Source organism: Abramis brama (assembly GCF_963993115.1).
Source record: "Abramis brama genome assembly, chromosome: 24".
Lineage (NCBI taxonomy): Eukaryota > Metazoa > Chordata > Actinopteri > Cypriniformes > Leuciscidae > Abramis > Abramis brama.
In genome coordinates this window covers 21,846,737-21,863,096 of record NC_139986.1, presented here as the reverse complement: position 1 = coordinate 21,863,096, position 16,360 = coordinate 21,846,737, and the positions used below count along the sequence as shown (strand labels likewise).

General features: G+C 37.1%; 1 protein-coding gene across 2 annotated transcripts in view; it reads left to right on the top strand.

The window, feature by feature from the left end:
• Positions 1–740: 740 nt before the first annotated feature.
• The window catches only part of col11a1a (collagen, type XI, alpha 1a), a 70,291-nt gene continuing 54,671 nt past the window's right edge, over positions 741–16,360 (top strand). Inside the window, exons 1-4 of one of the 2 annotated variants that reach the window (XM_084102568.1) lie at positions 741–1,116; positions 6,100–6,264; positions 7,639–7,852; positions 10,506–10,668. In XM_084102568.1, the coding sequence (XP_083958694.1) occupies positions 996–1,116; positions 6,100–6,264; positions 7,639–7,852; positions 10,506–10,668 (663 nt within the window). In that variant the 5' untranslated portion in view covers positions 741–995. The remainder of the gene's footprint in view (positions 1,117–6,099; positions 6,265–7,638; positions 7,853–10,505; positions 10,669–16,360) is intronic. The other variant, XM_084102567.1, reaches the window with a different exon arrangement.

The following is a 16,360-nucleotide window of genomic DNA, read 5'->3' as shown; positions in this document are numbered from 1 at the left end:
ACTTAAAAATTTAACTAAGCTAAAACACAGCTCTCTGGAATACTTGATTCAATAACTTTATTTTAAGGTGACGTAGTTACATGTTACTACATGCACTTACTATAGTAATAACAGTAAATTATGCATTATTACAAGTAAATAACCCTAAACCAGACCCTAACCCCAACCGTAACTCTATAGTGTAGTTAATGAAATTTTACTCAGTACTTTTTTCTTTACTCAGGACTTTTTTGAGTTAGTACAATGCAACTACATCACCTTAAAATAAAGGGTAACACTGTCATTGTTACATATGTTACATGTAGTTACTATAGTAATAGTTATAAAGTATGCATAATTACATAAAACAATATAGGCTACCTAAATTATCTGGTATTAACATATACTTGTTTGATATAGGCTACATTAATTATCTGGTAAGCATGCTTGTTTATGTTATCAGAAAAGTTATAATAAATGGTTTCACCATTCTGTTGGTGATGCAAATATGCATAATCCGAAAACGTACAAGCATTGAAGAAATATGGAATTGCTTGCATGTTCTCTCTCTCTCTCTCTCTCTCTCTCTCATTCCCAGGCTACTCCAGGGATTTTTTTTTTTTTACCGGCTTTCGTGGGGGACGCGCAAGAGTGCGACCAGGGGAGGCTTTGGAAAACTGATGGGTGGATCCCTAGCCAACTTTCAAGCCCCGTGATTTGCTAATCGGGGTATTTTTCCCTTGTCATTTTCCTGTAATCCAGGGTCTGGGTCCAGCCCTCTTGACGGTGAGGCGATCGAGCGCTCAGCGTCTCATTTTGATTAAAGCCCATTTCCCTTCAGTCTGAAGGCTGGGCGCATGGAAAGGAGGATCTAAGGGGGCCCGGCGAAACAAAATACCCTTCACATATGGCTGTTTAGAGCAGATCGGGCACATTTTGGGATTGTAGAAGGGAGATCATTTTCAAATAAGCAGAGGTCGCCCCGGGTTTTGTACACATTTGTGGGCGCCCCAACCATGGAGAGGCCAAGGTGGTCCCCAATGTGGAAAACGAAAAGGTGGCTTTTGGATTCCACTGTTTTCAAATTCATCACAGTTTCCCTCGTTCTGGTTCTGCAGGCTCCAAATGTCAGAGCAGGTAAGGAAAGATAGACTTCCAAACTTTTGATGAAGTTATAGGGACTGTCAGATAGGAGATGCGCATTTGCGCCCGCGGATTTTAACGCGTTTAATTTAGACAGGTGATCGTAGATCTGCATCCCATATGTGTGTGTGTGTGTGTGTGTGTGTGTGTGGGTGGGTGTTCTACAAGATAGAATAGGCTACCAGTGCATATGAAATCAAAAGACATTGTAATCATGAAATGAAGAAGACTGTATTCTTTGGAATTCGTTAAAATAAAGCCATCAGTTCCCCAAATGATTTCACAAGCGTTTAATACAATTAATAATGCAATTGCATGGGCATATAACACATAAGGTTCATAATGCTTAGCTTATCTACAATATGTGCATTGCATGATTGGATCGTGATCACAATGTTAAACACAGAAAGGGTCTGAGTGTGTAATTTCAAATAGTTAGTAGTGAAAGTATGTAACTACCTACAAGTAGACTTTTGCGCATGACTTTGTTTGTTCTGCCCTTTCAATTTGCATATACCCAACGTTTTGCGATTTTATTTTATGTCGATATATTTTATGTTATATTACACTCAATGAGAGGGTGAAGAGGAGGAATGTGTCAAGAAAGTGTCACGGAGAGACAGTTTAGGATTTACTTTGGGGCAAAAAAAAAGCTCTTTGTTTGAACCTGTGGTCCGTTAGGTGTGTGTGGACACGGTTAGCATGGTGGAATTCCTCAGGGTTTTACATCCATGCCTTACATTTAAGAATATAAAAATGTAAAAGTATCTTCTTGAATGGTGTGATTGTGGTGATGAAGTTGTGTGCCAAATTAAGTGCATTCAAAGAGAGGCGAATTAATAGGAGATTATCTGTAATTGATATCAGGCTACTAATTTATGCTCATAAGACTTCATTGTGAGCAAGTGTTCTGGGCACACTGACATGATTTTTTTGTGTTATGAGCTATCTTACAATCTTTGACTATGATAAGAATTTGATTTATAGTAACTGAGACCTGGGAGGTCCAATTTACAATGGGCGTGACTGATAATAAGAACTGCAACAAGTAATTTTTCTCTTTTCGGTTACAGAAATATGGAAATGTAAATAATGCACTTGTAATTTATATATGGTGTAAATGTAACAAATAAAATCTTTCCCTTTTGAAAGTTTTTTTTATTTATTTTTATTTTTTAGTCTTGTCCGCTTTACACTGTTCATTAGAGATTGCTGCGAGGTAATGAACTAGCGTTGAGCCCACAGTGGGCTATAGCCAAAATCACCCTTTCCCCATTCACCCCTAGCTCCACCGAAGCCCAAGTGGTGGCTTTCGCAACATTGTGACTCCCATGTCTCTCTAGGTCCACATGATGAGTTTCCCAGTGGGAATGTTTCTCTACTAAGTGCCTTCCCGTTATTTGATGACTGTCCTCTCTGTCCATCCCTATTATTTTGGAGGCTTCAAAGGGCCCAGAGCCACCCAGGGGCCCCAGTCTGGCCTTATGATAGGTCTCACTCACCCTTACAGGAACAAAGTTCCTTGCAAAATTAAATTAGGCATTTATTTTGTTTGAAAATGACAATGGATTGTTGTTGTTCTCTTATTTGCCACATTTATTAAGGTTGCTTAAAAATAAACTTAATCTTTTTGCTTTCTTTTTTTTATCAAAACTGATAATAGATCTTATAATGTATTAATCCAATTGGACTTCTGAAGCAATGCATTATATCCTTTGCGGTTTGTGGCTTGTGAAGGCATTTCTACCTGGTGCCCTCTTGAGCTGGCAGTGTACTGACATGTTTTCTCAGCCCCTGGGGCTGAAGAACATCAGATGTGCATTCCTTCAAACAATGCACACATTTCAGAAATCTTTCCGTACTCTAATGGTAGATGGTGCTGACTAGGTATCAAGTCCATTTGAGCTATTCACGAGTCATGCTTTTGCGAGTTAACTCTATGCATGCTTGTTGTGGTTGTCCATTTTTGAAGTAAATGTAACGTTTTGATGTTACATAATTGCATGCGGTTCTCTCTGTTGCATCTTAAATGTACACTCTCAAAAATAAATGTTCCTAAAGGGGGTTTTCGCAACGATGCCATAGAAGAAACATTTGGGGTTTCCCAAAGAAACATTCTTCCACTATAAAGTGCAATGGAAAGGTTCCACGGAAGTTAAAGATTCTACATGAAACCACAGATGCCAATTAAGAACATTTTTTTAAAGAGATGTTCAGACAAAATAAACAATCCATCATCATTTGCTCACCCTCAGGTCGTTCCAAACTTGTATGACTTTCTTCATTTCACAAAGGAGATATTTATGTTGTAGACAAAACACATACTGTACCTGTTCCCCATCTGTTTCACACTAGAACGAATGTGTTTGGAATGACATTAGAGCGAGTAAATGATGACACATTTTTAGCTGAACTGTCCCTGGAATATTAGGTGAACTGAACAGTGTTCTTGAGAAGCAGATGGCTGAAAGGCTTTATTGTTCTTTGATGTTTCTCTACAGTCGTGAGGGAAAAGAATTTTAGCAAAAAATTTTGTCAATGAGGTTGCCTCACGGAGAGAGCCTGTGGCATAATGCTTTCTTGTTCAAGCGGCACGCATGTGTCAAAGAGGGGAGAGCGAGGGGAGAAGGGGGAGATAGAGGATGAAAAAGGGAGAGAGAGAGAGATTCTGACTGAATTCATTATAAGAGTCTCAAGGAGCAGCAGGTAAAAAGGTCTTCCGTTAATATCATCCCAAAAGACGAAATTCTAAAAACTTTTCTGAATGTATTACATTGCATTCCCTTGACCAAATGAGAGCTCATCCATTGGAACATATGTTATTTTAGCACTACATTTGTGTCTTCCTGTTACCATAAAAGTGAATTTCATAATTAAATGATTTATGCAAATGACAGAAGAAGCCCCTCCCACATTGTGGTGTCCCTTGGAATAGTAATGATGGCAGGTTTATGATCTTGATGTGCAACTCTCTCTCAGTTAGTACCTCCCTCCACATTCACACTCGATGTCTAATCAACCTTCTTTCCCACACACACAAGCCTGCCTAATGCAAAGACTGAATGAAAGTGAAACAGATCAGCGTGTGTGTTTGCACAGCAGCCTGGTTAAAATCGCACCAGGTCATCAGCTGCGTTCTCCGAAAGGCAGCACATTCTCAGTTGGTATTCTGAAGTATTTAGGAGTATTGACCTTTTTCTTTGGCACTTGAATGACAAAAGGTCAGAGTCGAGCGACAGCACCACATCTGGATTATATGAGGCCTGAGGTTATGGAGAACGTCTCAATAAGATCCCTCATTGTATTAGATGAATTTGAGCTTTTCCTTTTGTCTAGCTTGTATGTTCAGCATAAAGCTCGGTCTAAGTCTCTCAGATCGTGAGGGAGCATTCCACTCAACACAAAAAAAAACGGCAGAAGAATGGTGTGTCACCTTTTGCTTTTCAGACTTTTAAATGGGGTGGTAAATGTTTTCTCAGCACTGGGAATGCCTCAGCGTCTTTATTATAGCGGTTTAGACCTCCCAGTCCATCCTTTTGTGATGTAGCATGCCTTTATTGTTGGCGGTTTGAGCGTTCAGTTTTATGTGGTAGATGCCAAAGATTCACTCAAGTCCCAGAAGACACATATGGTACTGTTGGTAGATTCTAAAAAACACCCAGATGCCAAACATGTGCCCCTACATTCACAATTAATCATGAAGACATCCTTCTCAACGGTGCTTTAAGGTTTTGAGTTCTTCCTCTCAGTGAAGTTTCAGGGTGATCCAGGGTAAACAGTGTTTATCTTTCATCTCGCTTCGTAAACCATAATGAAACCGTTGGTTCAAGTTTACTTAACCCAGCTGTCGCTGAAGTGTCTCCCAAAGAGTCGAAGGTTGTATCGGGAATTTCACAAGGGTCAAATCTCATAGGAATGAAGACTAATGATTGAGTTTTGATCATATATATAGCCAAGTAAAACAGACCGAATTTCAGACATTGGCCTCTTTTTTGTGGTTGTGGGTCATAAAATAATGTTTAGAGATCATTTTGATGCAGTCACTAGGTTAGTTTAATTCATTTGACTGTGCAGCTTTCATTAAACTTACTGTCCACACTCACATATATAATCTGTTATATGACTAACCAATTATACAGTAAATATTATAGATACAAAAGAATTAAATACAGTAGCTGTTTTATATGATTTGATCCTGGATTTGCACTTGATATTATATAATAATTACAGTATACATATTTTAAAAATGGAATAAAATTGTGTAAATAAATAGATAATATGTAGATTATCCTAAATAAGTCTTCAAAAGCTGTTCTGTTGAAGTTTAAGTTAAAAACACATTTCTAATTTTTAGTTGCTAATTTTATATTGGAGGTTTCCTACAAAAGATTTGCATGCGTCAAAGGCCAAATTTTTTTATCCTAATATACATTGCACATCGCCGATCCAGAGGCTTCCTCAGCGCTTTTATACACAGTGATACAAACAGTAACGATGGTGTTGGTTTTTCTGTATTTTTCCATCTTTTTGACATGTCGACAACACAAACCAACCAATTCCAGGCCTCAGCTACAACTACAGTGTTTGAGGACGGGTCAAAGTAGACGTTGTTCGCTGTCAGCCAATGAAGACCATTACGTGGCATTATGCAAATGTGTTACATTGTTATGTACGTATATAACAGAAAGTGAGTCTGGAATTTCGAACGACTCGTTTCGGCAGTTCAGAATCTATTCTTTCTTTTAGGAGACAATAGCATTATTCGTCGTGGACTTTGATCTTTAAAACTTTGCAGACCTTTTACATTCACAAACAGCTATATTATACACTGCATGAAAGGTAATATTTTAAAAAGCATAATAAAAAAGTATTATTAAAAAACGCTTATCTGCTTAACTATGAATATTTCTAATGCATTCTCCTTCTTTATTCATTTATTTATTAATCTTTTTTGTGTATCTTCTCAACCCCATGCAGCAGAACCTGTGGATGTCCTTAAAGTATTAGATTTTCCAACTGTCCCAGAAGGAGTACAGAAAACTTCAGGATTTTGCACAAACAGAAGAGCATCACAGCCAGACACGGCCTACAAAATAGGCAAGAATGCCCAGATCAGTGCCCCAACCAAGCAGCTTTTCCCAGGTAAGCCGAACCCCATGAACATGTCTCCATATCCTGCCTACGTTTAGTTGCGTTTAAATGTGCCCTTTGTTGCGGTTGCCAAGGCTTTTGACATGAGATGCCATCTCTGATTGTGCAGGGCCATGTTTCACTCAGACGCTTGTATTGTTAAGCGGCAGGAGAACTTGGCTAAAATCTTTTGACCACAGCATGGCTCATCTGCTTAGTTGCATAAGAAATGAACAGAAACGTTTAAAGAGATAGTTCACCCAAAAATACAATGTCATTACACATGTCTTTCCTTCTTCCATGAAACAAAACAAAAAAGAAGATTTTTTGCAGAATGTCCAAGCTGCTGTTTTAACCAGGCAATCCCACCCAAAAAAGCCCCACGAAAGTACCCCATACAACTTGTATTCAGTACTACTTTCCAAATCCTCTGAATTTAAACGATAGGTTTGAGATGCATTATGTAATTGGAATGTGATCATAATTTTGCAGATGTTTCTTTATAATGTGAAAACAGATGCATGTTTATTACTTTCTTCAGCCGCAGTTAATGTCATATATCTGATGTTTATTATCAAGGCTCTTGCATTTCCCCTTTTAAGTAGATATAAAGGATTACATCTGTGTTTAAAATTTCAAATCTTCTTCCAATGCTTTTCTCATTTATGGCCTTTTTTGTTAAACAATGTAAATGCACTAAAATAACATTTTATTACATGGCTTTGGTTGAATTCCAATGTAGAATGCGGTCTGTTATTTCTTGATAACAGACTGCTGCGAAGTATAACACACCGTTGCCATGAAAAACAGAGCGTTGCTATGGACGCAGGATTTAGCGGAAGCAATACAATCGTTTTTAAATCAATAAACTCCTTTTTAAATCAATATTTTGTGTCAAATTATTGATTTATTTGTTGGGTAGCCATGTAATAAGCGGGATAATGTATAGCGAGGCGGTTGTTATAGCGAATACAACCCCTTCAGGCCCGATCAGCCTGTCGGGGTTGTATTCTCTATAACAACCGCCTCGCTATACATTATCCCTTACATAAAATAATTAAAGCATGAATAAAACTGCTTCATGAAAGCCAGAACATGCTTTAAATAGACAGATTTAATTCAAAACAGTTACATAATAAATCCCGTTTAAATTTGACAAATATATAGACATTTTAGTAAATGTCTTTTTTTATATTTAAAGTGTTAATTAAATGTCACAATACAATAAAATAAAAACACTGATTCCTTTGTTTTATTTTTAACTGGCACTCCTATTAGTCCTCCATAATGGTTGCAAATTCAACAAAGCAATTAGCTGGTTGGATGGACCTCAAAAACTCAATGAACTCTTCAGTGAACTTGTTTCCTGTTTGTGCTGTTTTCTAGATGGAGTGTTCCCTGAAGACTTTTCCATCCTAACCACCATCAAGCCCAAAGCTGGGATCCAGTCCTTCCTTTTGTCCATCTACGACGAGAAAGGCGTCCAACAACTTGGCGTCGAGGTGGGCCGCTCACCTGTCTTCCTGTACGAGGATCAGACAGGCAAGCCTGCCCCGGAGGATTACCCCCTGTTCCGCTCTCTCAACCTGGCTGATGGAAAGTAAGTCACAGACCACAAAGCCGAATGTACAGGGGCTTTTTTTAGACCCGTTTAGATCCATCCTCAAAGAGAAAGACCGAGACTGACTCCAGACAGGGTCAGACGGAGGTCAGTCATCAGCCTGTACCAGCATGAAGTCATTTGTTACCAGCCTAGACTTTTACACTGTAGTCCTGATCCATTACATATATATATGAAGACATTTCTGGAACCGTTTTAGAGTCTTTTCGGTTGACAAGCAGACAAATCAGAATTACAGGTGACTATTGAGGCGTTAGTTATGTGTGATTTCTTCTGCGAGGCAAGCCAGAGGAGATCTCGCTGTGACTCTGGATTGATGAAGTGAAGCGGACAGGGCCGCAGGTGATCTGACCTCCAGGGTTCTGTTATTTTAGAAAGATGGAAAGTCTGATCCATTGGGGCTGAAGCTTGATCTTAATTAACCTTCTTGGTTACATCATCAGGAAGCTCTTACCAACATGAACAGACATTTTTGAAAGCTTGTTCCTGCCTCAAAGTTAAACATATAAGTGTAATTGTGAGATAAAGTTTAAAATAAGACAAAAAGCACATTGTGAGGTATAATAGTTGCAGTTGCAAGAAACAAAGTCACAATTATGAGATAAAAGGTTACATTGTGAGATATAGTCACAGTTGCGAGAAATAGTCACAGTTATGAGATAAAATGTTGCATTGTGAGATATAAATTCATAGTTGTGACAAATAATCACATTTACTAGATAAAGCCACATTGTGAGATTCTGTATAAAGTCACATGTGCAAGAAATAGACATAATTTCAAGATTTAAAAAGTCACATTTTGAGATAAATTCAGTTTTTAGAAATAGTCACTATTATGAGATATAAAGGCCAATTCACACCGCACAGACAAACACCATCAAACAAGTTGGACGTAGGATTTAGTATTTTATGAAAAATAACTGTCATGTTCACACTGCCCCAACAGACACAAACAAACGCTGATTGAACATGTGAATTGGCCTTAAAGTTCTCAATAAACACAATTAAGAGAAAAATTCACATTGTGAGATATAAATTCATAGTTGTGACAAATAATCACAATTACGAGACACATTATGAGATACTGTATAGTCACACGTGCAAGAAACTGTCATAATTACTATAAAAAGTCTCGAGAAATTTCGAGAAATAGTCATAATTATGAGATAAAAAATCATATTGTGAGATAAGTCACATTTATGAGAACTAAAGTCACAATTACAAGATATGAAGTCACATTTACAAGAAATAAAGTCAAAATTTTTGTAATCTGAGGTGAAAACATGCATCCTTAGATGTTATTATTATTAATGTTTTGCAATGCTTATTTTTGCCTAGAAACCCTTTGAGTCTTATTTTAATACCCCCAAGTGCTAAAATGAATTGACAGAACAATGTAACTCAATGGATGTGCTTTGTCTTATTACATGTAAGAGGCTTTATTGTAGGTATCAGTTCAATGGGGTGTTTTGCTGCAAAAACAACAATATTTCTGTGCAGGATTAAAGCGCTTTTAGGGATTTTGGGTTAAATGTACTGTGATTGGGCTAATTCTGTCATTCCAATTCCCTTGTGCTGGAAGAATTATAGTTGCAAATGACTTTATAAAAATAATTTGTACAGCTAAACAGATTAGCTATTACCATTTCAATATAAATTTCATCTGCTTTTGTGGTTTATATTTCTTAGAAACATAAAAAATAATTGCTTTTTAGAACGTCATAATGATGGAAATTTTATCTTGATTAAAGAATCTGAAATGCATTTATGAGAAATGTGTAAAATGTGTTGCTCTACCATACAGTACTATAATCGGATAATGCAACAATGTGTTGCTTACATAATTTATGCATATGGTACATGGAAAGATTAATTACACCTCTGTACGTCCTTAGGGAAAATTAAGGTTATTTTTTATGTAAAAAATGTGTGACTTTAAATCATTGCATCTGGCAAGTCCAGGAATTAACTAAAGTTTTAGAATATTCCCAGGATGTTTTTAATACCTAAATGCATGAAGTACGAGACTGTGGTTTTACACCGTCACACATCTATCAATCATTCGATAAATCTCTAAGACTTAACCATGTAAATTGCCTCTTTTTATTCCGTTAACAGGTACTTTATCCAAAACATTGGTTTCTAACCACAGTAAAGCTAGTTCAAGTTCGCCAAGTACTTTAAAGACACGAGCCAGAATAAAGGTTTTTCTTTCTAATGAAGTGGATTATGGGAAATTGATCACCCTCGAGGGTGCTATTGATACGCCTTTGAAATCTCGCTGTGGCTTCTTACCGCAAGCCCGTCCAACAGTTTCCCTCCCCAGCTCAATGTTTTGACTCTACAGTTCAGTTTCTCTGCTGTACCTTCCTGACACACACTTTCTACAATGTTCACAGTGTCTGTCATGCTGGATAACTCACAGGAGGGGATTTGGTCTAGGGTTTAATGAGTTTAATCCAGTGTTAAACAAGGCCAAAGTTTGAAGGCTGGAATGTGGTCCACTCAGGAATGTTATATCTCAAGAATGGAGGCGAATTGTCTAAGGTTTTAAAGTAAGACACGTCTCACGTGTGGCGGCCTTTAACCCTTTGCTGGGTTTGTAATCGCCTACTCTTCTTGTTCCTCACAGGTGGCATCGTGTAGGCATCAGTGTTGAGAAGAAGACTGTGACCATCGTTGTCGACTGTAAGAAGAAGCTAACCAAGCCCTTGGGCAGGAGTGACCGTGCCATTATTGACACCAATGGTGTAACTGTTTTTGGCACCAGGATCCTGGATGAGGAAACTTTTGAGGTAAAGCTGTTTTCAGTGCAATAATGCACGAATATCACTCTGAAGGCCTGACTTTGTGAGATGCTTGATCAAGTAGGCTATAAATTGACACGTATTTGTCCAACATCTGTTCATTTGAGAACAGGAGAGTAAGCCAGAGTTGGAATTAATAGTCCAGCTCCGGGGGGTTTTGCATGCTCTGTTCAGCCCATTTAATGACAAATAAAACTAGCATGGGGTATAAATAAACTAGCCTGTAAATAAAAAAAAGGTTCTTCTGAAGTTTTGGATTGAGAGTAAAATCTGGCCTTTCTTTTTGTCCATCTTGTGGATTGCAAAGTCTTGTATCTGTCATGCATGTATACGTCACATTTAAAATATTTTACCTTCAAAAACCCACGGCAGCTTAATTTCATCACAATAAATTAAATAATACATGTTTTTCACAATATATGTGTTAAATCTGCATACAACAACAGCTCAGGTTTTAAACTCTATCACACCAACAAGTTAAGCAGGAATATATGTGCATTTTGCTATATTCATTCATGCTTAATGTGGTGGCTGCCTATTTGCTAAAGGTTCAAGATCGAAATGTTCAGTTATGAAATTTGCAAATAACTATTTGGCCTGTAACATTTTTCCTCAACGTGTTTCATTCTAGATGAATGGCAACGCTTTGCAATTTTGGGGTTTCTGAGGGTTAAACAACTGCCTACATAAGGACTATAAAAGGAGAGTTTCTTTGCAAATGTCACAAAAGTGAACTTTGTGGCATTTTATGTTGGCCTATGCTTTGTGTTTTCCACATGCTAACAGCTATTTGCATTAGCATCCCATTCATTGTTTTGTCTTTTATAGGTCCATGAGAAAGATCAGTGTTTACATCTCTATGGCAACCTGTCAGCATATATTTATGTAACTTTGTGGTAACATTGTTCTCTTTAGCCTAATGCGGTCTTAATTGCACCTTAAGCAACTAACCTTAGGTTGTTTTAAAGACTATGAAAGTAAATGTAGCCCTTATTTCTCCACATATTAAAGATGCAATGCTCAGATTTGACCAGTATTAGAGATCAGTTCCATAATGGCAAAGGTGAATATTTGTCCCTCTGGACACTGGCTTACTCAGGATAACACAGACAGACCTTGTGTCACTGTTTACCTTTAAGCGGTCGGGTTTTCCCCTCGCTTCCTGTTATGAAGGCTTCTTTCACCTTGTAATTAAAGCTACTCAAAGCCAGAGGAGCCTCTTCATGCAAGAATTGCTCACTGCCTCAGCTGAGGCCTTTATTCGACATGGCTAATGTTGTGAATTTTCTTAAGTAAAATTATAGTATCTGCACCATCGCACAATGCATTTTAAAGATTAACCTGATTATATTCGTTTGGTGGTTTAAGGTATTAAAAAGTGTTTTTTGCCAAATTACTTCACACTGTACAATTGTTTTGTGTGTGTGTGTGATTCAGACCATAGAGATTTCTGTAGGGGTGGCATATGTATGTATTAATTAGCAGACATGACAAGTTAGAGGTTTAAAGGAAAGTCAGTAGCCCTGCCATCACCTCGATTAGAGCAGAAAACGCTAATTAATGCTAGTTATTAAAATATTTTCACTGTCATGACTGCATGTGATACATTATGGCATATATAAATGTGCTCAGAAACTTTTTTCTGCACTTTCTTTTTATTCATGTATCTCACATATAAAGTTTGACTGGCAAACTTGTGTCTTTTAGGTATCCTGTTTCACAGTGTTATGTGTGCGTTTGTTCTCTTGCGTTCTTTTAAAAGTCACAATTGAGGCAGTGTGGAATGTGCAGGGTCAGAATGAGTTAAAGCTGTAAATAATGGCATACAATGGGCCGATTGACAGGTGATATTAAAATGCATTGCTTCTTGTTAAAAAGGAGGGCTAGCTGAGGCCTTGGATGTGTGTTTGCCTGTGTAACTGAGAACTTGCTTACTGGGGGATGGGAATTATTTCTTATTAGCCCATATTGTTGTTAAAATTGCTTTAATTGAAGTATTTTTAATTGGGAATTCTTGTTGTTAGTGTGTGGTGACATTATATATTTGCTTGACCCTTACCCTTGAGGTTTTGCACTGTTGTGAATCTTGTTTATGTTACCGTAATTCCTCATGCACTGTTATCAAAACCTATTTTATGAGAAGATGATGTTCCACAAATTGATGGCTGTGATCATTTGTATATGTCAAACTTTAATACTCAGTATTTGATATTTATATATGACTAGCAGGGGAAAAACAAGATATCATGATCAAAATTAAGAATTCATTCACAGAACGTATTAATTCATGTGCGAGGCTCCGTATATGTGCAACTTCTTTTTAATTATTATTATTTATTTTTTTGCAATATAACATTTAAACTTATTGGGCTTTTGGCCATAACATTTTTTTAGAGGGTTGTGATAAAGGTCATTTCGAAGTGGTCTCATACAGTTTACCTGACAGTTTAGAGAGTTTCATCCTAGATATATTCTTAATTTTTTACCTCTTGCAGCATATATAGAAAAGCTATGAGAGGTATGCCCAGTATTTAGATTTGGCGTGTCATCTGGGATTTGTATGGATGGAAACACAGAGTTCTCTGTGTGAGAGCATGAACACCATGACTGTTCCCACTGTATGGCTACTTCTGAAGTGTATTTTGGGAAATATGGGGGAAATACCTGGTCAGACCCGTAGGAACAACATCCCTACTAGCCCTGGATGAATCGACACTTTGTAGGGCCTGTAGAGAAGCCTTTGATTTTTGCAGATTCTGCATGAGTGTACAATGCAGGATAGTGGTCCAAAAACAGATATAAGTTAAAATATAGAGTTTATTTTTTTTACTGCACTTAGTTCCACAAGTCTAATATCTGTCTCATAATGAATAAGAACCTTTCTTTAAACTACCAGGGTTATTATTGTTTACTAAAGCTAAAACCATTAAAAAACACCTTTGTTACTTGAAATAAAGTAAATGTTAACTGATATAAAATAAAATGCTAAAAAAAATATTTATTTTATTTCAGCTAGTTGCCAAGGTATAATTTCTCCTTTTCAATTAGTTTCCAGTTAGCTGATCAACGTTTATATGGTAAAAAAAAAAAAAAAAAAAAAAAAAAAATCTTCAAATAAAGTGATCTTGTCTTTTCAGATGACTTGGATTAAAACGCTCAATTTCATATTACAATCTCTTTATAAATGTTTTGAAGCGTCAGATTTTTGGTTGAATAGACTTTCAATGGAGGGACAGAAATCTCTCAGGTTTGATAAAAAATATCTTCATTTGTGTTCCGAAGATTAATGAAAATTGGAACGGCATGAGAGTGAGTAATAGAAGAAAGAAAACTATCCCTTTAATAATAAATAAATATGACAAAAACACACAGCTAAATTAATGAATATTTAAAAGTAAGTAACCTGGTTGCCTTAAAATTAAAATTTGATTTTTTTTTTTAAAAAATGAGCTAATAAAACAGAGATTACTTTTATCAACAGAAACTGAAAATATTATGTTATCTGAACCAAATTATCTAAGTTGATTTGACAAAAGACAAAAAGTGATAAATCATGATTTTTTTTTTTTTTTTTTTTTTACAGTGTATGCCTAAATATGACAAAACACACAGCTAAATTAATAAAACTAACTAAAATGAAAGTGAAAATATAAAAATGAAAATTATTAGTAAAGGATATTTCCTGAGTGAATTGTTGCATTGATCATTGACACTTTGAATGACAGTTCAGAAACCCATCCACACTTCCTGAATGCCCAGGTTGCTCTCTTAATTACTATTGTCTGTGAGGTAAGGAAATAGCGTTGACCGCAGCTAATAGCGTTGGGTGTGTTGCCAGGCCGCTGAGTTCACGGCTCAAGGCTTGGATACATCAAAGTTCACTGCTCCTTTTGTTTCCGATTTGGTGTTCGCCACCATTGGCTCCCTCTAGTTCTGTAATTAGAGCAGTTAAGCACAATTAAATGACTGAGGAAAATTGACCAAATTCTCTCATGTTGTAAAGCTGAGGCATTATGGTACTTAATGAAAGGTTTCCTACTGTGCTATGTTGCTATTTGAACAGTTTACTGTATTCTCATGCCGGGGGTCTGCATCTTAAATAGTTTTTCACACACTGGGCCTTACAGACAAACAAGCTTTTTAGTACAAAGCTGAGATGTTTACGAATGACTCATAGGTCATTAGTGAAAAGCTGTTGAGTGATGCTATTGGTTCACGTTATTTAAACATTTCTGCATAGATTTTCCCTTAACATTTTACCTAGGTTACATCGTTCTATGGATTGCACTTTATATTGTATCTGTGACAATAGAGAGAAAGCTGCTGTAAAATTTTTTACAGTTACCAAACAAACATCTTTTACGATATACATTGCAAGGCAGCATTAAAGTCGGCATGAAATGGAAGTTGCGATAGTCTTTTCTTCCCTATTGTGACCTATATCACAGTGAAATTGTTTCTCGAACAAGAAAAAATGTAGGGCTGGATTGTGTCGGTTGGGAATTGATTGGATGGTTGTGGTATAATAAATACTGCAATATTCCATAAAAAAAAAAAAGAATTGTCCATTTTGATTTCATGGTGACTTTAACATAAACCACTGGGTGGGCTTGATGTTTCTATAGTTTGCTTAAGTTTGTTTGAACTGATTCAGTGCTAGTCTATTCAGAATAAGCTCTGCAGTGCTAGTCTATTCAGAATAAGCTCTGCAGGGTCCAAGGAGTTGTTAAGGTGCATGGGTTTCAAATGAGGTAATACGTGTCACTTTTATTCAGCCGTTGGCTTGATCTCCCTGTTTTCCCCTCCATCTTGGCACCAGGCTCTAATGCCAAGCCTGGCTTTTGGGGCCAATCCTGGCTTTCATGGTCTGGTAAATGTACTGTATGCTACTGGGCCAACAGGTGATTAATGCAAATACGGCTTGGATTTACTTGACTACAGATTAGTAGTGTGATTTGACTATTGATATTGATTGTTTTTTTAATGAATTATACAACGATTCGTCCACGTTCTACTTCTCTAGTGAACTGTCATGAGTTTGGATCTAGGGTGGTTTTCAAGATTTTCACTGAAAAATACTAGTAAAACTAAAGGTAGGATAGGCAATTTTCATAGAGGCTAGCAATAGCGAGTTAGCTTTGAAAGAATAATATCCGACTCTCTCTTCTCCAAAGCCACGCCTCCTTCAAAACATGAACTTGTGCAGCAGGGAGCAAACAAAAGCATCATGAGGGACTGTGTTAAAGTACCTCATGTACCTCAAAGCACATAACATTACAATAATAATGAACGTAAACAGCTTAAATAGCACTGACCTGTACCAACTGACTGCTGCAGATTCGTTTCGGCATTGATAGTGTTGCTAAAACACATAAATCAGAGTCACGAACCGCTCCGAGAATATAACATCATGGGTTTCCATCTCTTCCAAATCACAATAGTTATGGCGTAAATGCAGCATAAGCTTGTTGTTTTGGATCAGAGGAACTGTAAAAGGTGGCTGCTCTTTCGGTTACGGTGTTCAATGACTGACGTTTGTTGAATTGCATAGCATGAAACGCGCTGATGACGTGTGATGTCTGCGCAAGCAAGTGCGAATTTAGGTGAGGTATGGAAATACACATGTTGACAGGCTTGTAGGACATACGGACCGAATGCAATGATTGGACGAACATTTTAT